This window comes from Carcharodon carcharias, chromosome 2 (genome assembly GCF_017639515.1).
Source record: "Carcharodon carcharias isolate sCarCar2 chromosome 2, sCarCar2.pri, whole genome shotgun sequence".
NCBI lineage: Eukaryota > Metazoa > Chordata > Chondrichthyes > Lamniformes > Lamnidae > Carcharodon > Carcharodon carcharias.
In genome coordinates this window covers 103,735,399-103,758,492 of record NC_054468.1, presented here as the reverse complement: position 1 = coordinate 103,758,492, position 23,094 = coordinate 103,735,399, and the positions used below count along the sequence as shown (strand labels likewise).

The 23,094-nt window shown below is 44.4% G+C and overlaps 1 protein-coding gene across 6 annotated transcripts in view; it reads right to left on the bottom strand.

Annotated features, from left to right (window-relative positions):
• Positions 1-23,094, bottom strand: part of slco2a1 (solute carrier organic anion transporter family, member 2A1) — a 344,648-nt gene that overhangs the window by 88,158 nt on the left and 233,396 nt on the right. For all 6 annotated transcript variants that reach the window (XM_041216217.1, XM_041216234.1, XM_041216224.1 and 3 more), the window contains one exon: positions 7,375-7,539. In XM_041216217.1, coding sequence (XP_041072151.1) covers positions 7,375-7,539 — 165 coding nt within the window. The remainder of the gene's footprint in view (positions 1-7,374; positions 7,540-23,094) is intronic.

Sequence of the window (23,094 nt, the reverse complement as noted above, 5' to 3'; positions counted from 1 at the left end):
TCTGTCATCACACTCTGCCTCCTACAACTAAGCCAATTTTGAATCCACCTTATCAAATTACCCTGTATCCCAAGTGCATTTGCCTTCTTTATAAGTCTCCCATGTGGGACCTTGTCAAAGGCTTTGGTGAAATCCATATAAACTACATCAACTGCTGTACCCTCATCTACACACCTGGTCACCTCCTCAAAAAATTCAATCAAATTTGTTAGGCATGACCTCCTTCTGACAAAGCCATGCTGACTACCCCTGATCAAACCTTGCCTCTCCAAGTGGAGATAGATACTCTCCTTCAGAACTTTCTCCATTAGTTTTCCTACCACTGACATGAGACTCACTGGCCTATAGTTCCCTGACCAGGAACTTGCTGCCCACGGCGGTGGTGGAAGCAGAAACAGTCAATGACTTCAAAAGAAAATTGGATGGCCACTTGAAGGATGTAAATCTGGAGGGCAACAGGGATTGAGCAGGGCAGTGGGAATGACCGGCATGCTCTGTCGAGAGCCAGAATAGAGTCGATGGGTTAAATGGCCTCCTTCTGTGCCATAAATGACTCTGTGTCTTTACACATCTAAACTTGAGGGTGAAATAAAATTAGGAGGATAGTAAATAGTTCAGGATATTACAAAAACACATGGACAGATTAAGTGAATGGACAATACTATTGGCAAGTGCAGTTCAATGCAGCAAAGTGTGAGGTCATGCCCTCTCTATCCAAAAGAGGCAAATCAGAGAATCTAGGGGCAGTGGAGCTGCAGGGGGATCTGGGAATCCAAGTACACAAAATATTTCAAATTAGTAAACAGGCATTTAAAGCAATTAAAAAGATGAATGCAATGCTGGGATGCATCTCACGGATGTTGGAATACAAAGAGGTGGAAGTGATGCTTCAGCTGAGCTTTGGTCAGACTTTACCTGGAGTACTATGTTCAGCACTTTTGGCACAGTGCCTTGGTCAGTTCACTCACCCACCCTATAGCCCCTGCTCTCATCCAAATAAGCCAAAAGGACCTCACACCTATTGGACAATTGCAAAGGCTAAGGCTCCTGCACTCCTGTCTTCTGGCTCCCTTTATCTGCATCATTTGCAGTCACACCCTCCAATCCCTGACCACTGACCAAAAAAGTAGACCCTATCATAAGTGGTGTGACAGCCTCCTGATACAAAGTAGCTAGGTAATGTTCCCTCTCCCTGATGTATCACAGTCCCTGGAGCCCGCCTCCAGCTCAATGAGACTGTGCTGAAACTTCTCAAGATGCAGAACCTTACTGCAGACGTGTTTGCCCTGGATCACACTGACGTCCAGAAACTCTCAAATTCTGCAGTCACAACACATCACTTGTCAAGCCATCATTAATGTGTTACAATTAGCTAATCCACTGGTTAATTTCATTTAAATATTCAATTACAAATTTTTAGTTTTATTTAGTGCCTCCCCTAACCAACATTTAGTATACTATTTTAAACCACAGTAATAAAATAGACCATTAACACTAAAAAATATTAAAAATTGACATTTCTAATTTTCATTTATATACACATCTCGCTAGGAGCATTTACTCACCAGCCAATAAATTTATGTTTTTCCTGTGAAGACAATGTTTACTGTTTTTTAAAAACTAAAACTGCTGGCTCCTCTCAGCTGTTTATTGTCAAAGTCTGTCTTATTAAAAATCACTGTCATGAATTCTCGTTGTTTTAACCACTCTCTCCCAAAGTCTCTCTGTTTTAACCTCTCTCCCCCGAGGTCTCGCTGTTTTAACCATTCTCTCCTGAAATCTCTCAATTTTAACCTCTCCCGGAGTCTTGCTGCTTTAACTTCTCTGCCCCAAAGACTCACTACTTTGACCTCTGTCTTCCCTGAATCTTGCTGTTTGAAACTGTCTCCTGATGTCTCACTGTTTTAACCTCTTTGTCCCAAAGTTTTGGTATTTTAACCTGTGTCCTGACTTCTCACTCTTATAATGTCTCTCCCCGAAGTCTCGCTGTTTTAACATCTCTGTCCCAAAGCCTTGTTATTTTAACCCTTCTGTCCCGAAGTCTCATTGTTTTAACCTCTCTCTCCTGAATCTCGCTGTTTTAAACTCTCTTCCCCAAAGTCTCACTGTTTTAATCTCTCTCTCTCCCAACATCTCAATGTTCGAACCTCTTGGATCTGAAGTCATGCTGTTTAACCTCTCTGTCTCCCGAAGTCTCGCTGTTTTAACCTCTCTTTCCCAAAGTCTCACTGCTTTGATCTCTCTCCCCTGAAGTCTCACTTTTTTAACCTCTCTTTCCCAGCATCTCGCTGTTTTAAACTCTCTGCCCCAAAGTGTCTCTGTTTTAACCTCTCTTTCTCAAAGTCTCTCTATTTTAACCTCTTTCTCCCGAAGTGTCTCTGCTTTAATCTCTTTCTCCCAAAGTCTCTATTTTAACCTCTCCCTCCCAAAGTCTTGCTGCTTTATCTTCTCTCTCCTGAAGTCTCGCTGTTTTAAACTCTCCCCCGAAGTCTCGCTGTTTTAAACTCTCTCTCCTGAAGTCTCTCTGTTTTAACCTCTCTCCCGGTCTCCCTTATTTAAACCTTCTCTCCCGAAGTCTCGCTGTTTTAACTTCTCTCTCTCAAGTCTCACTGTTTTAACTTCTCTCTTCCGACGTCTCCCTGTTTTAAACTCTGTCTCCCGAAGGATTGCTGTTTAACCTCTCTCTCCTGAAGTCTCGCTGTTTGACCGTCTCTCCAGACGTCTCGCTGTTTTAATCTCTTCATCCTGACGTTTTGATATTTTAACATGTGTCCTGACACCTCGCTCTTATAATGTCTCTCCCCCAAAATCTCTCTATTTTAATCTTTCTGTCCCGAAGTCTCGCTCTTTTATGTCTCTCTCCCCACATCTCACTGTTTTAACCTCTCTCCCCCGAAATCTCATTGTTTTAACCTCTCCCCCGAAATCACATTGTTTTAACCTCTCTCCCCCGAAATCTCATTGTTTTAACTACTCTCTCTCCCAAAATCTCAATGTTTGAACCTCTCTGTCCCAGAGTCTCGCAGTTTTAACTTTTCTCTCCCGATGTGTCTCTGTTTAAACCTCTCTGTACTGAAGTGTCATTCATTTAAACTCTCTGTTCCGAAGTCTCACTGTTTTAACCCCTCACACCCAAAGTCTCACTGTTTTTACCTGTCTCTCCTGAAGTCTCGCTGTTTTAAACTCTCTGTCTCGAAGGATCACAGTTTTAACCTCTCTCTGTCTTGAAGTCTCTGTTTAAACTTCTCTCTCCCAAAGTCTCGCTGTTTCAACATCTCTCCAGAAGTCTCGCTGTTTTAACCTCTTCGTCCTGACATTTCGATATTTTAACCTGAGTCCTGACACCTAGCTATTAAAATGTCTCTTCCCCAAAATCTCGCTGTTTTAATCTTTCTGTCCCAAAGTCTCGCTCTTTTGTCCCTCTCCCCACCTCTCACTGTTTTAACCTCACTCCCCTGAAATCTCACTGTTTTAACCTCTCTGTCCCAAAGTATGCCAGTTTTAACCTCTCTCTCCTGAAGTCTCACTGTTTTAACCCCCTCTCCTGATGTCTTGCTATTTTAACCTCTCTCCCAAAGTCTATCTGTTTTAACCTCTCCCTTCCGAAGTCTCACTGTTTTAACCTCTCTCTCCTGAAGTCTCACTGTTCTAACTTCTCTCTTCCGAAGTCTCGCTGTTTTAACTGCTCTCTGCGATGTTGCTCTGTTTAAACATCTCTCTCCCAGAGTCTCGCTGTTTTAACTTTTCTCTCCCGATGTGTCTCTGCTTAAACCTCTCTGTACGGAAGTGTCACTCATTTAACCTCTCTGTCCCTAAGTCTCACTGTTTTAACCCTCACACCCAAAGTCTTGCTGTTTTAACCAGACTGACCCAAATTCTCACTGTTTTAACCCCTCCCACCCAGTCTCGCTGTTTTAATCTCTCTGTCTCGATGTCTCGCTGTTTTAACTTCTCTTCCCCGAAGACTCGCTGTTTTAACCTCTCTCTGTCCTAAATTCTCCATATGTTAACCTCTCTGTCTCAAATTCTCATTGCTTTGATCTCTCTCCCCTGAAGTCTCACTTTTTTAACCTCTCTTTCCCAGCTTCTCGCTGTTTTGACCTCACTCTGTCCTGAAGTTTTGCTGTTTAAACCTCTTTCTCCTAAAGTCTCACTATTTTAACCTCTCTCACCCAAAGGCTGGCTGTTTTGTCCTTTCAGTCCTGAACTGTCCCTGATTTGTCCCCTCTCCCGAAATCTCGCTGTTTCAACCTCTCTCTCACAAAGCCTCATTGTTTTAGCCTCTTTGTCCCGAAGTTTCGTTGTTTTAACCTCTCTCTTGCGAAGTCTCGTTATTTTAATCTCTCACTCCCGAAGTCTCACTGACTTAATCTCTCTCCCTCCTGAAGACTCTCTGTTTCAACCTCTCTGTCATGAAGTCTCATTCTTTTAACCTCTCTCCTGAAGTATCGCTGTTTTATCCTCTCAATCCTGATGTCTCTCTATTTTAAGCTCTCTCTCCCAAAATTTAGCTTTTTTAACCTCTCTCCCCCAAGTATCACCCTTTTCAACTCTCTATCTGTGGTATCACTGCTTTCAACTCTCTGTCCTGAAGTATTGCTGTTTTATCATTTCAATCCCGATGTCTCGCTGCTTTAACCTCTCTCTCCCTAAGTCTCACTGTTTTAACCCCTCTCCCCCAAAGTCTCGCTGTTTTAACCTCTTTCTCCCAAAGTCCCGCTGTTTTAACCCTCTCTCCCAAAGTCTCACTGTTTAAACCTCTCTGGCCAAAAGTCTCACTGTTTTAACCTCTCTGTCCCAAAATCTCGCTGTTTTAGCCTCTCTGTCCCAAAATCTTGCTGTTTTAACCTCTCTGTCCCAAAGTCTCGCTGTTTTAATCTCTGTCCCAAAATCTCACTGTTTTGATCTCTCTGTCCCAAAGTCTCGCTGTTTTAACCTCTCTATCCCAAAGTCTCGCTGTTTTAACCTCTCTGTCCCAAAGTCTCACTGTTTTAGCCTCTCTGTCCCAAAGTCTCACTGATTTAACCTCTCTCCTGAAGTCTCGCTGTTTTGACTTCTCTCCATCGAAGTCTCACAGTTTTAACCTCACTCTGTCCTGAAGTTTCTCTATTTAAACCTCTCTCTCCCGATGTTTCTCTGTCTTAACATCTCTCACCTGAATGCTTGCTGTTTAAAACTCTCTCTTTGTAAGTTTCACTCTTTTAACCTCTCTCTCTCTTGATGTCTGGCTCCTTTCACCTCTCGGTCCTGAAGCCTCGCTGTTTTAACCTCCCTCCCTCCCCAAGTCTCAGTTTTAACCTCTCTCTCTCCTGAAGTCTCACTGTTCTAACTTCCCTCTTCCGGAGTCTCGCTGTTTTAACTGCTCTCTGCGATGTTGCTCTGCTTAAACCTCTCTCTCCCAGAGTCTCGCTGTTTTAACTTTTCTCTCCCAATGTGTCTCTGTTTAAACCTCTCTGTACGGAAGTGTCGCTCATTTAACCTCTCTGTCCCGAATTCTCACTGTTTTAACCTCTCTCTCCCAAAGTTTTGCTGTTTTAACCCCTCTCTCCCAATGTCTCGCTGTTTTAACTCTCTCTCCCAAGGTCTCGCTGTTTTAAGCCCTCTCTCCCAAAGTCTCACTGTTTTAACCTCTCTCTCCCAAGGTCTCGCTGTCTCAACCTCTCTCTCCCAAAGTCTCGCTGTTTTAAGTCCTCTCTCCCAAAGTTCCGCTGTTTTAACCCCTCTCTCTCAAAGTCTCGCTGCTTTAACCCCTCTCTCCCAAAGTCTCGCGGTTTTAACCCCTCTCTCTCAAAGACTCACTATTTTAACCTCTCTCCCAAAGCCTCACTGTTTTAAGTCCTCTCTCCCAAAGTCCTGCTGTTTTAACCTCTTTCTCCTAAAGCCTCTTTGTTTTAATCCCTCTCTCCCAAAGTCTCGCTGTTTTAACCTCTCTTTCCCCCACAGTCTCACTGTCTTAACCTCTCTCTCCCAAAGTCTCGCTGTTTTAACCTCTCTCTCCCAGTCTCACTGTTTTAACCTCTCTCTCCCAAAGTCTCGCTGTCTTAACCTCTCTCTCCCAAAGTCTCGCGGTTTTAACCCCTCTCTCTCAAAGACTCACTATTTTAACCTCTCTGTCCCAAAGCCTCGCTGTTTTAAACCCTCTCTCCCAAAGTCTCGCTCTTTTAACCTCTTTCTCCCAAAGCCTCATTGTTTTAATCCCTCTCTCCCAAAGTCTCGCTGTTTTAACCTCTTTCTCCCCCACAGTCTCACTGTCTTAACCTCTCTCTCCCAAAGTCGTGCTGTTTTAAGCCCTCTCTCCCAAGGTCTCGCTGTTTTAACCCCTCTCTCCCAAAGTCTCGCTGTTTTAACCTCTTTCTCCCAAAGCCTCATTGTTTTAACCCCTCTCTCCTAAAGTTTCGCTGTTTTAGCCGCTTTCTCCCAAAGACTCACTGTTTTAACCCCTCTGTCCCAAAGTCTCACTGTTTCAACCCCTCTCTCCCAAAGTCTCGCTGTTTTAACCTTTCTCTCAAAGCCTCATTGTTTTAGCCTCTCTGTCCTGAAGTCTCGCTGTTTTAGCCTCTCTGTCGTGAAGTCTCATTCTTTTAATCTCTCTCTCCTGAAGTATGGCTGTTTTATCCTCTCAATCCCGATGTATCTCTGTTTTAACCTCTCTCTCCCGAAGTTTCGCTTTTTTAACCTCTCTCGCCCAAGTATCGCCCTTTTCAACTCTCTATCCTGAAGTATCACTGCCCCCGAAGTCTCACTGTTTTAACCTCTCTGTCCCAAAGTCTCGCTGTTTTAACCTCTCTGTCCCAAAATCTCGCTGTTTTAACCTCTCTGCTCCAAAGTCTCGCTGTTTTAACCTCTCTGTCCCAAAGTCTCGCTGTTTTAACCTCTCTGTCCAAAAGTCTCGCTGTTTTAACCTCTCTGTCCCAAAGTCTCGCTGTTTTAACCTCTCTGTCCCAAAGTCTCGCTGCTTTAACCTCTCTGTCCCAAAGTCTCGCTGTTTTAACCTCTCTCTTCCAAAGTCTCGCTGTTTTAACCTCTTTGTCCAAAAGTCTCGCTGTTTTAACCTCTCTGTCCCAAAGTCTCACTGTTTTAACCTCTCTGTCCCAAAGTCTCAGTTTTTTAACCTCTCTCTCCCTGTGTCTGAAGGGTCCAGGAAAATCAGAGGAAGCTAAATGTGTATTTTTTTGTCTTATCAGTTTCAGAATAGGAGTTCTCTGATCCTCAGAAGAAGATCTAGACCAAGATTCTGCCTGTTTAAAATCAGAGAGGGCATTTGGAAGCCAGTGAGCCAAGTTGGAACTAACAAACATTTGGACTCTGTGAATGACACTGAATATTGATTAATTTATCACATCTTGTTGCAGAGATTCATACGATTCCACTCACCGATGAGGAAGTTTGCATAGGAAGCTGTCGTGGAGTACTGCTTTTCCAGGAATTTATTGAGGTACGTTGAGAGACCAGCGACCACTGAAGAAAAGCTGCACTGAGCAAGCACGACAACGATAAACAATGGATTCAGCAGCAGCCTGACAATCATTTTGGGAAACACTGTAGGCAGAGAATATAAAAATCAGAGACAACCTACATAAGAGCAAGTCATAAATTAAATAGGCTGTGAATGAACAACTCAGAATGGAGCAGAGACTGCACAAAACTCAGCAGAGCAAAATATTAACCAATGGAAGCAGATAATACACTGTTTTTTAACCTCTCTCTCCCCAAGTTTGAAGGGTTCAGAAAAATCAGAGGAAGCTTTATACCCAAACCAGAACAGAGAATTTTTAATTCCTCTCTGGCCACAGGGGAGGTGCCAGAGGACTGGAGAACAACTAATGTGGTTCTGCTATTTAAGAAGGGTTGTAGAGATAAGCTAAGGAACTACAGGCCAGTGAGTCTCATGTCAATGGTAGGGAAACTACTGGAGAAATTTCTGAAGGAGAGTATCTATCTCCACTTGGAGAAGCATGGTTTGATCAGGGATAGTCAGCATGGCTTTGTCAGAGGGAGGTCATGCCTAACAAATTTGATTGAATTTTTTGAGGAGGTGACCAGGTGTGTAGATGAGGGCAGTGCAATTGATGTAGTTTATATGGATTTCGCCAAAGCCTTTGACAAGGTCCCACATGGGATACTTATAAAGAAGGCAAATGCACTTGGGATACAGGGTAATTTGAAAAGGTGGATTCAAAATTGGCTTAGTTGTAGGAGGCAGAGGGTGATGACAGAAGGATGCTTTAGTAACTGGAAGCCAGTGCCAGTGGCGTACCACAGGGATCTGTGCTCAGTCCCCTATTATTTGTCATTTATATAAATGACATAGATGACTGTGTGGGGGGTAGGATTAGTAAGTTTGCGGATGACACAAAGATTGGCCAGGTGGTTAACAGTGAGGTTGAGTGTCGTGGGCTACAGGAAGATATAGACGGGATGGTCAAATGGGCAGATAAGTAGCAGATAGAATTTAACCCTGAAAAGTGTGAGGTGATACACTTTGGAAGGAGTAATTTGACAAGGAAGTATGCAATGAATGACAGAGCACTAGGAAGTTCTGAGGAACAAAGGGACCTTGGTGTGTGTGTCCATAGATCTCTGAAGGCGGAGGGGCATGTTAGTGGGGTGGTGAAAAAGGCATATGGGACACTTGCCTTTATCAGTTGAGGCGTAGATTACAAAAGTAGGGAGGTCATGTTGGAGTTGTATAGGCCCTTGGTGAGGCCACAGCTGGAGTACTGTGTGCCACATTATAGGAAGGATGTGATTGCACTGGAGGGGGTGCAGAGGAGATTCACCAGGTTGTGTCCTGGGATGAAATATTTAAGTTATGAAGAGAGGTTGGATAGACTTGGGTTGTTTTCTTTGAAGCAGAGAAGACTGAGGGGTGACCTGATTGAGGTGTACAAGATTATGAGGGGCATGGACAGGCTGGATAGGGAGCAGCTGTTCCCCTTAGTTGAAGGGTCAGTCACAAGGGGACATAAGTTCAAGGTGAGGGGCAGGAACTTTAGGGGGGATGTGAGAAAAAACTTTTTTACCCAGAGGGTGGTGATGGTCTGGAATGCACTGCCTGGGAGGGTGGTGGAGACGGGTTGCCTCACATCCTTTAAAAAGTAATTCTTTCAAGTACAAACACATTTCCATCTGTTTCAGATGAAGTTACATTGTTTCATAGTTTGCCATGGTGAGATTTGAACTCTTGATCTTGGGGTTACAAACCCAGTACCATAACCACTTGGCTATTTGGATGAGCACTTGGCATGTCATAACATTCAAGGCTGTGGGCCAAGTGCTGGTAAATGGGATTAGGTAGGTAGGCCAGGTGTTTCTCACATGCCAGTGCAGACTCGATGGGCCGAAGGGCCTCTTCTGCACTGTGTGATTCTGTGATTCTGCGTGAGAGTACACAACCCAGAGAAGGATGCACACAAACCAGAGCAAGGTATTCACAAACGAGAGCAGAAAGTACACAAAGCAGAGCAGAGAATACACAAAGCAGAGCAGGGTGTACACAAACTGGAGCAGAAAATGCACAAACCAGGGCAGAGAGTATACAAAGCAGAGCAGAGAGTATACAAAGCAGAGCAGAGAGTACTCAAAGCAGAGCGGAGAATACAAAAAACAGAGCAGAGAATACACATAGCAGAGCAGAGAGTACACAAAGCAGAGCAGTGAATACACAAAGCAGAGCAGAGATTGGAGAAAACAGAGCAGAGATTGGAGAAAACAGAGCAGAGATTGGAGAAAACAGAGCAGAGATTGGATAAAGCAGAGCAGAGGGAACACAATGCAGAGCAGAGATTGTACAAAGCAGACCAGAGACTGGACAAAGCAGAGCAGAAGGAACACAAAACAGAGCAGAGAATACACAAAGCAGAGCAGAGAATACACAAAGCAGAGCAGAGAGTACACAAAACAGAACAGAGAACACAAAGCAGAGCAGAGAATACACAAAGCAGAGCAGAGAGTACACAAACCAGAACACAAAGCAGAGCAGAGAATACACAAAGCAGAGCAGAGAATACACAAAGCAAAGCAGAGAGTACCCAAAGCATAGCAGGGAGTACATATGGAGAGCAGAGAATACACAAAGCAGAGCAGAGAATACACAGAACAGAGAGTACACAAAGCAGAGCAGAGATTACACAAAGCACAGCAGAGATTACACAAAGCATAGCAGCGAGTACACAAAACATAGCAGGGAGTACACAAAACATAGCAGGGAGAGCAGAGAGTACACAAAGCACAGCAGGCAGTACATAAAGTGGAGCAGACAGTACACAAAGCAGAGCAGAGGATACACAAAGCATAGGAAGTACATAAAGCAGAGCAGAATCCACAAAGCAGAGACAACACAAAACAGAGCAGAAATTACACAAATCAGAGCAGAGTACACAAAGCAGAGTAGAGATTATGCAAAGCAGAACAGAGATTACACAAAACAGAGCAGAGAGTATATAAATACACAAATTAGAGCAGAACAAGAAAAACAAATGACTATGGTGCAGAGAATACACAAACCAATGCTGAAGAAGGAAAACAGAAATCGGACAGGAAATAAATAAATCCAGACCTTTAAGGAGTAAAATCAGGAAACACTTCAACACAGAGAGGGTAATAGAGTTTTGAAGCTCTCTTAGACAGTGGCAATTGTAATAAATGCCCTTGAGAAGGTGGTGGTGAGCTGCCTTCTTGAACCTCTGCAGTCCATGTGGTGTAGGTACACCCACAGTGCTGTTCGGAAGGGATTTCCAGGATTTTGACCCAGCGACAGTGAAGGAATGGTGATATATTTCCAAGTCAGGATGGTGAGTGACTTGGTGGGCAACTTCCGAGTGGTGGTGTTCCCATGTATTTGCTGCCCTCGTTCTTCTCGGTGTTAGTGGTTGTGGGTTTGGAAGGTGCTAAGGTGCCTTGGTGAATTCCTGCAATGCATTTTGTAGATGGTACATACTGCTGCCACTGTGAGTCGGTGGTGGAGGGAGTGAATGTTTAAGCTGGTGGATGGAGTGCCAATCAAGCGAATTGCTTTGTCCTGGATGGTGTTGAGCTTTTCTTGAGTGTTGTTGGAACTGCACTCATCCAAGCAAGGGGATGTAGATGGTGAACAGGCTTTGTGGAGTCAGGGGGTGAGTTACTCACCACTGAATTTCCAGCCTCTGATATGGTCTTGTAGCCAGGGTTTATACAGCTGGTTTAGTTCAGTTTCTTGTCAATGGTAACCCCCAGGATGTTGATAGTGGGGGATTTAGCAATGGTAATGCCACTGAATGTCAAGGGGAGATGGTCAGTTTCTCTCTTGCTGGAGGTGGTCATTGTCTGTCACTTGTATGGAACAAATTATATTTGCCACTTGTCAGCCCAAGTCTGAATGTCGTCCAGGTCTTGCTGCATTTGGACATGGGCTGCTTCAGTATTTGAGGAGTCGTGAATGGTGCTGAACATTGTGCAATCATCAGCGAACATCCCCACTTCTTATCTTATGATGGAAGGAAGGTCATTGATGAAGCAGCTGAAGATGGTTGGGCCTAAGACACCACCCTGAAGAACTCCTGCAGTGATGTCCTAGAACTGAGATGATTGACCTCCAACAACCACAACCATCTTCCTTTGTGCTAGGTATGACTCCAACCAGCGGAGAGTTTTCCCCCTGATTCCCATTGACTCCAGTTTTGCTAGGGCTCCTTGAAGCCACAGTCGGTCAATTGCTGCCTTGAAATCAAGGGCAGTCACTCTCATTTCATCTCTTGAGTTCAGCTGTTTTGTCCATGTTCAAGCCAAGGCATTAATGAGGTCAGGAGCTGAGTGGCCTTGGCAGAACCCAAACTGAGTGTCAGTGAGTATTGCTGGGGTAACAGTGTTGACTGCCCCTTCCATCACTTTGCTAATAATTGGGAGTAGGCTGATGTGGCAGTAATTGGCTGGGTTGGATTGCCTTGCTTTCTGCTGTCAGGGCATAGCTGGGCAATTTTCCACATTGTCGGGTAGATGCTGGAATTACAGCTGTCCTGGAACAGCTTAGTTCCATGGTCACTATCAGTGAGATGAGCTTCCAATTCCAGATTTATTCACTGAATTTAAATTTTCCAGTCTTCTAATATTACCTCTGAATCTAAAGTAGACTGGAAAATTATGACTAGTGCCTCCATAATTTCCACTCTCATTTCATCAGTATCCTTGAAAGTATCTCATATGGTCCTGGTACTTTATCAACTTTAAGTACAGACACCCTTTCCGATATCTCCTCCATATCAAATTTAAATCCTTCAAGTGTCTCAATTACTTATTCTTTCACCATTACCTGGGTAACATCTTCTTCCTTGGTAAAGACAGGTGTAGAGTATTCATTTAATACCGCAACCAAACCCCCTGCCTCCATGTGCAAATCCCCTTTTTGGTCCTTAACTGGTCCCACTCTTCGTTTTAACACCCTTTTACTATTTAGATGCCTATAGAAGAGTTTTAGATTCTCTTTTATGCTAACTGCCAATCTCTTCTCATAGTCTCTCTTTCCGTCTCTTATCTGCTTTTTCAATTCTTCTCTGAACCTTCTATGTTCAGCCTGGTTCACAATTGTATTACCCACCTGATATCTGTCATATGCACACTTTCTCCGCTTCATTTTAATCTCTATATCTTTCGTCATCAGGGAAGATCTGGCTGTGTTTGCCCTACCGTTCTCTTTGTGTGAATATAGCTTGACTGTGCATGAATTATCTCTTCTTTAAAAGCAGCCCATTGCTCAGTCACAGTTTTGCCTGCTAATCTTTGATTCAAATTTTTAAAGTTTTGTTTATTCTTTCATGGGAATGTGGGCAACACTGGCAAGGCCAGCATTTGTTGCCCATCCCTAATTGCCCTTGAACTGAGTGACTTGCTAGGCCATTTCAGAGATCAGTTAAGATTCAAGCACATTGCTGTGGGTCTGGAGTCATATGTAGGCCAAACCAGGTAAGGACGGCAGGTTTCCTTCCCTAAAGGGCAATAGTGAACCAGTTTTTACAACAATTGGTGATAGTAATACTGAGACTAGCTTCCAATCCTAGATTTAATTAATTGAATTTAAATTCCACCAGTTGCTGTGGTAGGATTTGAACTCATGTCCCCAGAACATAAAAACATAAGAACATAAGAACGAGGAGCAGGAGTAGGCAATTCAGCCCCTCGAGCCTGACCCGCCATTCAATATGATCATGGCTGATCTCATTTCGGCCTCAACTCCAATTTCCTGCCCTCTCCCCATAACCTTTCAACCCATTACTAAATCTGTCTATCTCCTCCTTAAATTTATTCAGTGTCCCAGCATCCACTGCACTCTGAGGTAGTGAATTCCACAGATTCACGACCCTTTGAGAAAGTAATTCCTCCTCATCTCTGATTTAAATCTACCACTCCTTAGCCTAAAACTATGGCCTCTCATTCTAGGATGCCCCACAAGGGGAAACATCCGCTCCACGTTTACTTTGCCTATCCCCTTTAACATCTTATAAACCTCAATTAGATCTCCTCTCATCCTTCTAAACTCTAGCATGTATAGGCTTAAACCGCTCAATGTCTCCTCATAAGACAAGCCCCGCATCTCTGGAATCAATCTAGTGAGCCTCCTCTGAACCGTCTCCAGTGCAACTACATCCTTCCTCAAGTAAGGGGGCCAAATCTATGCACAGTACTCCAGGTGCAGTCTCACCAATGCCTTGTACAGTTGCAACAACACTTCCCTATTTTTATACCCTATTCCTTTAGCAATAAATGCCAAAATTCCATTTACCTTCCTTATTACTTGCTGTACCTGCATACTAGCTTTCAGCGATTCATGCACGAGGACACCCAGATCCCTCTGCACTGAAGCATTCTGAAAATAAGCTGCCTTTTTATTCTTCTGACCAAAATGGATAACCTCACACTTATCCACATTATACTCCATCTGCCAAATTTTGGCCCATTCACCTAACCTGTCCATATCCATTTGTAAATTTCTTATTTTTTCATTGTAACTTACTTTCCCACCTATTTTGGTGTCATCTGCAAATTTAGCTATAGTACCTTCTATCCCTGAATCCAAGTCATTAATATAGATTGTAAATAGTTAGGGCCCAAGGACCAAACCCTGTGACACCCCACTAGTCACAGCTTGCCATCCAGAAAAAGACCCATTTGTCCCGACTCTCTGCTTTCTGTTGGTTAGCCAATCCTCTATCCAAGCTAATGTATTACCCCTAACTCTGTGTGATCTTATCTTGTGTATTAATCTTTTGTGCAGCACCTTATTAAAGGCCTTTTGGAAGTCCAGATATACTACATCTACAGGATTCCCATTATCCACGTTGCTTGTCACATCTTCAAAGAACTCTAGTAAATTAGTCAAACACGATTTACTCTTCACAAAACCATGCTGACTCTGATGGATTGCATTTTGACTTTCCAAATGCCCCATTACTACTTCCTTAATAATGGACTCCAACAATTTCCCAACGGCAGACGTTAAACTAATCAGTCTATAGTTTCCTACTTTCTGCCTTGCCCCCCCCCCCCCCCCAATCCCACCTTTTTGAATAAGGGTATTATATTAACATTTTTCCAATCCACATGAACCTTTCCAGAATCCGGGAATTTTGGAATATTATAGCCAATGCATCCACTGTCTCTGCTGCCACTTCCTTTAAGACTGGGACGTAGGTCATCAGGTCCTGGGGACTTGTCACCCTTTAATCCCAATAGTTTGTTCAGTACTTTTTCTCTAGTGATTTTTCTCTAGCATTAGCCTGGGCCTCTGGGTTACTGGTCCAGAGACGTAACTAATACACCGCCATCTCCCCCAACTGAGGGAACAATGGCCCAGGTCCATTTTTACTCCACTGAAGTTGACATTCCCCCAGTCAATTATTTTTATTCTGAATTGTTCCCTGTCCTTTTCCACAGCCAACCTAAACCTTATGATACAATGATTGCTGTCATCTAAATGTTCTCCTACTTAAACTTGATCCACTTGACCCACCTCATTCCCAAGAATCGCGTCTAGTAATGCTTCCTTTCTTGTTGGACTGGAAACATTGTGATGTAGAAAATTTTCCTGAATGCACTCTAGGAACCCTTGCCCCTCTCTGCCCTTCACACTGTCACTATCCCAATCTATATTCTGATAATTAAATTCCCCCATTATAACTACTCCATAATTCTTGCACTTCTCTGTAATTTCCTTGCAAATTTGTTCCTCTTTCCCACTTGCTCGTGGCCTTTAGGCTACACCGAGCAATGTAACTGTCTCCTTTTTTCCTTTAGCCCTACCCAAATAGATTCTATCCTTGACCCTTCTGGGATATTCTTTCTCTCCAGCATAGTAACACTCTCTTTTATCAATACTGCCACTTCTCCCCCTTTTTTTCCTTTCCTATCTTTCCTGAACACTTGTATCCAGGAATATTTAACACCAAGCCCAGCCCTTTTTTGAGCCATGTCTCTATTATGCTATCTGCAACTCACCAATCTTATTAACCTCACCCAGTGTATTCACATACATACACAGTAACCCTGATTCAGACTTTATCACTTTCCCCCTCACATTGAACCCACCTAACATCTTACTATTTCCTACTCTAGTACTATCTGACTTTCCCAATATTCTGTGCACCTGGTATTCCTCTCTAGTTTTAGCTCCTGGCTCCCACACCCCTGCCAGGTTCGTTTAAACCCTCCCCAGTATTACTGGCAAATCACCCAGCAAGAAAATCAGTCCTGGCTCTGTTTAGGTGCAATGCATCCGGCCTGTACATGTCCCATCTTCCCCAGAACTGGTCCCAATGTCCCAAAAATCTAAAGCTCTCCCTTCTGCACCATCACTTGAGCCATGCATTCATCTGCTCCATCCTTAAATTTCTATATTCACCTGTGCAAGGTATTGTGAATCATCTGGAGATCACTAGTTTTGAGATACTGCCTGCTAATTTCTGACGTAACTCCCTAAATTCTGAGTGTGAAGGAGGTCAGTATCACCGTGATCATTGGTACCAACATGGACCATGACTGCTGGCTGTTCACTCTCTTCCCTTAGGTTCCTCTGCAGCCATTCAGTGGCATCCTTGACCCTGGCACATGTTGTCCTGGATTCGTATCTGCAAAAATGCTTGTCAGTTCCCCTAACTATTGATATTGCTCTTCCAGTATACTTTGTGTTCCCCTGAACAGTTGAGCCTGCCACAGGCCATGGACTGCAGTACCTGCCTATTTCTGCTTGACTGCTTGGGGTTCACCCATTCTCCATTTCCCTGTAGACTCTGCAGTTGAGAGGTGACCACATCCACGAAGCTCTCAATATCCTGGCTATCCACGAAGCTTGAGCTGCAGCATCTGACATCACTTCCTACACATTTGGCTATCCAAGATACAGGAAATGTCCTGGAGATCCTACAAGGAACAGGAAGTGCACTTCAGGAGTCAAAGCTGCCCTGCCTTAATGCTATGCATACTGCTTTAAAAAAATGAGGACTCATCAACTATTCACTTTTCTTTTGTTGTCACTTAAATATAGGGAACTTAATTGAAATGCTTTATTTAACTATTATTATCAAAGGAAAATGTAAATCCTTAATTTGTCAGCTTCTTAGACTAACTTCCTAACTTTGGAGAAAGGGAAACAAAGCTACAATATTCACGATCCAATCAACACATGGCCATCATGTGATGTCATAGTTTGAGTTCTATTCTCTCTGTCATCAGTGATCCTGACCTGCTTCACACTCCTCCTGGTTTGCTTCACAGTGATCCTGACCTGCTTCACGGTCCTCCCGGTTTGCTTCACAGTGATGCTGACCTGCTTCATACTCCTCCCGGTTTGCTTCACAGTGATCCTGACCTGCTTCTTACTCCTCCCGTTCTGCCTCACAAGTGATCCTGACCTGCACCACACTCATTATGGTCTTGCTTCACAGTAATCCTGACCTGCTTCACAATCTTCCCGGTCTGCTTCACAGTGATCCAGACCTGCTTCACTCTCCACCCCATCTGCTTCACAGTGACCCTGACCTGCTCTACACTCTTCCTGGTCAGTTTCACAGTCACCCTGACCTGTTCCACACTCTTCCTGGTCTGTTACACAGTGATCCTGACCTGCTCCATACGCGTAACAGTCTGCTTCATACTGATCCTGACCTGCTTCACGGTCCTCCCGGTCTGCTTCACAGTGATCCTGACCTGCTTCATACTCCTCCCGGTTTGCTTCACAGTGATCCTGACCTGCTTCATACTCCTCCCGGTCTGCCTCACAAGTGATCCTGACCTGCTTCACACTCCTCCCGGTTTGCTTCACAGTGATCCTGACCTGCTTCATACTCCTCCCGGTCTGCTTCACAGTGACCCTGACCTGCTCTATACTCTTCCTGGTCTGTTTCACAGTGACCCTGACCTGCTCCACACTCTTCCTGGTCTGTTACACAGTGATCCTGACCTGCTCCATATGCGTAACAGTCTTCATACTGATCCTGACCTGCTTCACAGTCCTCCCGGTCTGCTTCACAGTGATCCAGACCTGCTTCACACTCTTCCCGGTCTGCTTCACAGTGACCCTGACCTGTGCCACACTCATTACGGTCTGCTTCACAGTGAACCTGACATGCTTCACACTCTTCCCAGTCTGCTTCACAGTGATGCTGACCTGCTTCACAGTCCTCCCGGTCAGCTTCACAATGACCCTGACCTGCTTCACGCTCCTCCCAGTCTGCTTCACCATGATATTTGTCTGCTTCACACCCTTCCCGGGTCTGCTTCTTACTACTCCAACGTACTTCATACTGCTCCAGGTCTGTTTCACACTCCTCACGATCTGTTTCACAGTACTGATGGTCTGTTTCACACTCCTCCCAGCTGATGTAACTATGATACTGACCTGCTTCACATTCCCCCCAGTCTGCCTCACAATAATGCTGAGCTGCTCCACACTCCTCACGGTCTGCTTCACAATGATGCTGAACAGCTGCACTCTCCTCACGGTCTGCTTCATAGTGATCCTAACCTGCTGCACACTCCTCCCAGCCTGCTTCATAGTGACCCTGACCTGCTGCACACTCCTCCCAGCCTGCTTCATAGTGACCCTGACCTGCTTCACACTCCTCCCGGTCTGCTTCACAGTGAACCTGATCTGCTACCCAGTGAAACTGATCTGCTTCACAGTAATGCTGGTCTGTTCCACAGTGATTCCGACCAGTTTCTCACTCCTTGCAGTGGGCTTCACAGTGATCCTGATCGGCTTCATGCTCCTCTCGATCTGCTTCACAGTGACGCTGGCCTGCTTCACACTCCTCCCAGTCAGCTTCACAGTGGTGCTGACCTGTTTCACACTCCTCCCGGTCTGCTTCACAGTGATGCTGACCTGCTTCACATTCCTCTTGGTCTGCTCACATTTATCCTTGTCTGCTTCACATTTCTCCCAGTCTGCCTCACAGTGATTCTGAAGAGGAGAAAATTGCAGGAATGGAGGGAGGGGAGAGTGACTAGCTGACTTTCACATGCAGAAAGCTGCAACAGCCACAATGGGCCGAATAATATCTCCAATGCATCAAGACAGAGAATTCACAAATCAAAGTGGGCAGAGTAAATACTTATCAATGCAAACTAGCACAGAAAATAAACAAGTTTGAGCAGAGTAGAGAAAACATAAACATAGAGAAACATGGATTACACAAACCAGAGCAGTGTGCACAAACCAGGGTACACAAACCAAAGCAGAGAATAACTGTACAGAGCATGCAAAGCAGAGGAGAAAATGCACAAATTCAATAGGCAATACACAAATCACAGCAAAAAGTAAACAAACAGGTCAGAGAACACACAAACTGGAGTACAGAATACAAAAACCAGAGCAGAGAATACACAAATCATGAAGTAACAGAGAATACACAGTAGGGAATACATAAATCACAGCAGATTTTACATAAAACCAGAGCAGAAAATACACAAACTAGAACAAAGAGGATACAAATTACAGCAGAGAATACATGAATCAGAGCAGAGAATATGCAAAACTGTGCAGAAACTACACAAACCAGTGCAGAGATTACACAAACTGGAGCAGCATCCAAAAATCACAGAATACCCAATCCAGAGCAGAGAATACACACCGGAGAAAACACTAAGAGGACCAGAAAATGCATACATCACAGTAGAGTATACAAACCAGAGCAGGGAGTATAAAAATCAAAGCAGAGAATACAACAAACCAGAGCAAAAAATGCACAAATCACAGCAGAGAATTCATAACCATGAGCAGAGGGTACACCCCAGCAGAGAAAACACAAACCTGAACAGAACACACACAAGCCAGAGCAGAGAATACACAAATCAGAGTAGAGGATCACAGTAGAGAACACAAAAAGCAGAGTGGAAATGCACAAATTCAGCAAAAAAATACACAGGGGAGGTGATGGTGTAGTGGTATTGTTACTGGACTAGTAATCCACTGTAACGCTCTGGGGAGCCCAGGCTCGAATATCGCCACAACAGGTGGTGGAATTTGAATTGAATAAAAATCTGGAATTGAAGGTCTGATGATGATCATGAAACCATTGTCAATTGTTGTAGAAACCCATCTGGGTCATTAATGCTAATGCCCTTTTGGGAAAGAAATCTGCTGTCCTGGCCTAGTCATGTGAACCCAGACACATAGCAACATGGTATCAAAACCTCAAAAAAGGAATGAAACCGGAAATGACAACTCAGCCCAAGGACAATAAAATTGTCCTTGCGAACATCTCATACTCATAACTTACAGACAATATCACAAACACCACCACCACCAGCAGGGCAGAAGTGAGGCACAGTGTTATACAGTCAGGAGTGGGAGAGAGTTGCCCTGGGAGTCCTCAACATCGACTCTGGAGCCCATGAAGTCTCATGGCATCAGGCCACAAATGGGCAAGTAAACCTGCTGATTATCACGTACCGGCCCTGCTCAGCTGAAGAATCAGTGCTCCTCCATGTTTAACAGCACTTGAAGGAAGCATTAAGGGTGGCAAGGGCAGAGGATGTACTCTGGGGAACTTCAACATCCATCACCAAGAGTGGCTCAGTAGCACCACTACTGGCCAAGCTGGCCGAGTCCTAAAAGGGCACAGCTGCTAGACTGGGTGTGCAACAGGTGGTGAGAGAACCAACAACAGGGGAAAGCATCCTTGACCTCATCCTCACCAATCTCCCTGCTGCAGATGCATCTGTCCATGATTGTATCAGTAGGAGATGAAGTCCCACCTTCACATTGAGGATACCCTCCGTCGTGTCGTCTGGCACCACCACTGTGCTAAATGGGATAGATTTCAAACAGATCTAGCAACTCAAGACTGGGCATCCGTGAGGCATTGTGGGCCAAAAGCAGCAGAATTGTACTCGAACATAATCTGTAACCTCATGGCCCGGCATATTCCCACTCTATCATTATCATCAAGGCAGGGGATCAACCCTGGTTCAATGAAGAGTGCAGGAGGGCATGCCAGGGGCAGCACAAGACATACCTAAAAATGAGATGTCAGCCTGGTGAAGCTACAACACATGACTACTTGCATGCCAAACAGCATAAGCAGCAAGTGATAGACAGAGCTAAGTGATCCCACAACCAACAGATCAGATCTAAGTCCTGCCACATCCATTCGTGAATGGTGGTGGACAATTAAACAACTCACTGGAGCAGGAGGCTCCACAAATACCCCCATCCTCAATGATGGGGAGCCCAGCACATCAGTGCAAAAGATAAGGCTGAAGCATTTGCTATAATCTTCAGCCAGAAGTGCTGAGTGGATGATCTACCTCGGTCTCCTCCAGAGGTCCCCAATATCACAGATGCCAGTCTTCAGCAAATTCAATTCAGTCCAAGTGATATCAAGAAACAGCTGAAGGCACTGGATACTGCAAAGACTATGGGCCCTGATAATATTCCAGCAATAATACTGAAGACTTGTGCTCCAGAACTTGCTGTGCCCCTAGCCAAGCTGCTCCAGTACGGTTAGAACACTGGCATCTACCAGGTATGTCCTGCACACAAAAAGCAGGACAATTCTAACCCGGCCAATTACCACCCCATCAGTCTACTCTTGATCTTCAGTAAAATAATGGAAGGGGTTAACAACAGTGCTATCAAGCGGCACTTGCTTAGCAATAGCCTGCTCACTGACACCCAGTTTGGGTTCCATCAGAGCCACTCAGCTCCTGACCTCATTGCAGCCTTGGTTCACAAATGGACAAAAGAGCTGAATCCAGAGCTAAGGTGAGCATGACTGCCCTTGACATCAAGGCCACATTTGGCTGAGTGTGGCATCAAGGAGCCCTAGCAAAACTGGAGTCAATGGGAATCAGGGGACAAACTTTCCACTGGTTGGAGTCATACCTAGCACAAAGGAAGATGGTTGTGGTGGTTGGAGGTCAGTCATCTCAGCTCCAGAACATCACTGCAGGAGTTCCTCAGGGTAGTGTCCTTGGCCTAACTACCTTCAGCTGCTTCATCAATGACCTTTCTTCCATCATAAGGTCAGAAATGGGGATGTTCGCTGACGATCGCACAATGTTCAGCACCATTCACGACTCCTTATATGCTGAAGCAGTCCATGTCCAAATGCAGCAAGAACTGAACAATATCCAGGCTTGGGCTGACAAGTGGCAAGTAACATTCATGCCACACAAGTGCCAGGCAATGACCATCTCCAGCAGCAGATAGGCGGGAACACCACCATCTTGAAGTTCCCCTCCAAGTCACTCACCATCCTGACTTGGAAATATATCGCTGTTCCTTCACTGTCACTGGGTCAAAATCCTGGAACTCCTTCCCTAACAGCACTGTGAGTGTACGTACACCTCATGGACTGTAGCAGCTCAAGGTGGCAGGTCCCCACAACCTTGTCAAGGGCAACTAGGATGGGTAATAAATGTCTGACCCAGCCAGTGAAGCCCACATCCCATAAATGAATTTAAAAAATCACAGCAGAAATTAAACAAACCTCGTCGCGAACCCACACACCAGGGTAGGGAGTGCACAAATCAGAGCACAGGATACAGAAATAACAACAGATAATGCAGGAACCAGAGCACAGAATACACAAATCACATCAGGGAATGTACAAAGCAGAATAGAAATGCATGCATCACAGGAGAGAGCACACAAACTTCAGTAGAGAGTGCACAAACTAGATCAGAGAGTATAAAAACAAGGTAGAGAATACACAAAGCAAAGCATAGGATACACAAAGCAGGGCAGGGGTTACACAACCAGAACTGATAATACACAAATCACAGCAGAGAATACACAAACAAAAGCAGAGAATACATAGGTCATTGCAGAGTACAATGTGAAGAATACGCAAATCACAGCACAGAATACAAAACCAGAGAATATATAAAATCCAGCTAAGAATACACAAATCACAGCAGAGGATCATAGTAGAGAACACACAAAGCAGGGTGGAAATGCACAAATTCAGCAGACAATACACAAATTACAGCAGAAAATAAACAAACTAGGTCAAAGAACACATAAACCAGAGTAGGGAGTTCACAAATCACAGCAGAGAATGCTGTAGAATGTACAACGGATTAAATTGTTGCCACCACCGCTGCTACCATGTTGTAGAGCATGCTAGATCAGGACTTTAGCAAGAAAAAGCCACAGGTGTATCAGGGTATCTACCTGAAAACTAGTTTACTTACACTATTTATAGTCTGTACATAGTGAGTTAAAAGGAAGGTACATCGCCCCTCTGAGCTGCCCATTTACTCCCTACAGTATCTCACACACAACTGCTTGACGTCAATGGCACATCATCATGTGTCCTATGGATTAGCATTCACATTCAGTTAACCCTTATACTACAAAGAATACACAAATGAGAGCAGGATACACAAAACCAAAGCAGCAAATAAATAAATTACAACAGAGATTGCACAAATGAGAACAGGGAATACACAAACCAGAGCACAGCGTATATAAACCAAATCAGAAAATACACAAACCAGAGCACAACGTACATAAACCAAACCAGAAAATACATAAACCAGAGCACAGCGTACATAAACCAAATCAGAAGATACACAAACCAGAGCAGACAATACACAAGACAAAGCAGATCATCAAAGAAGAGT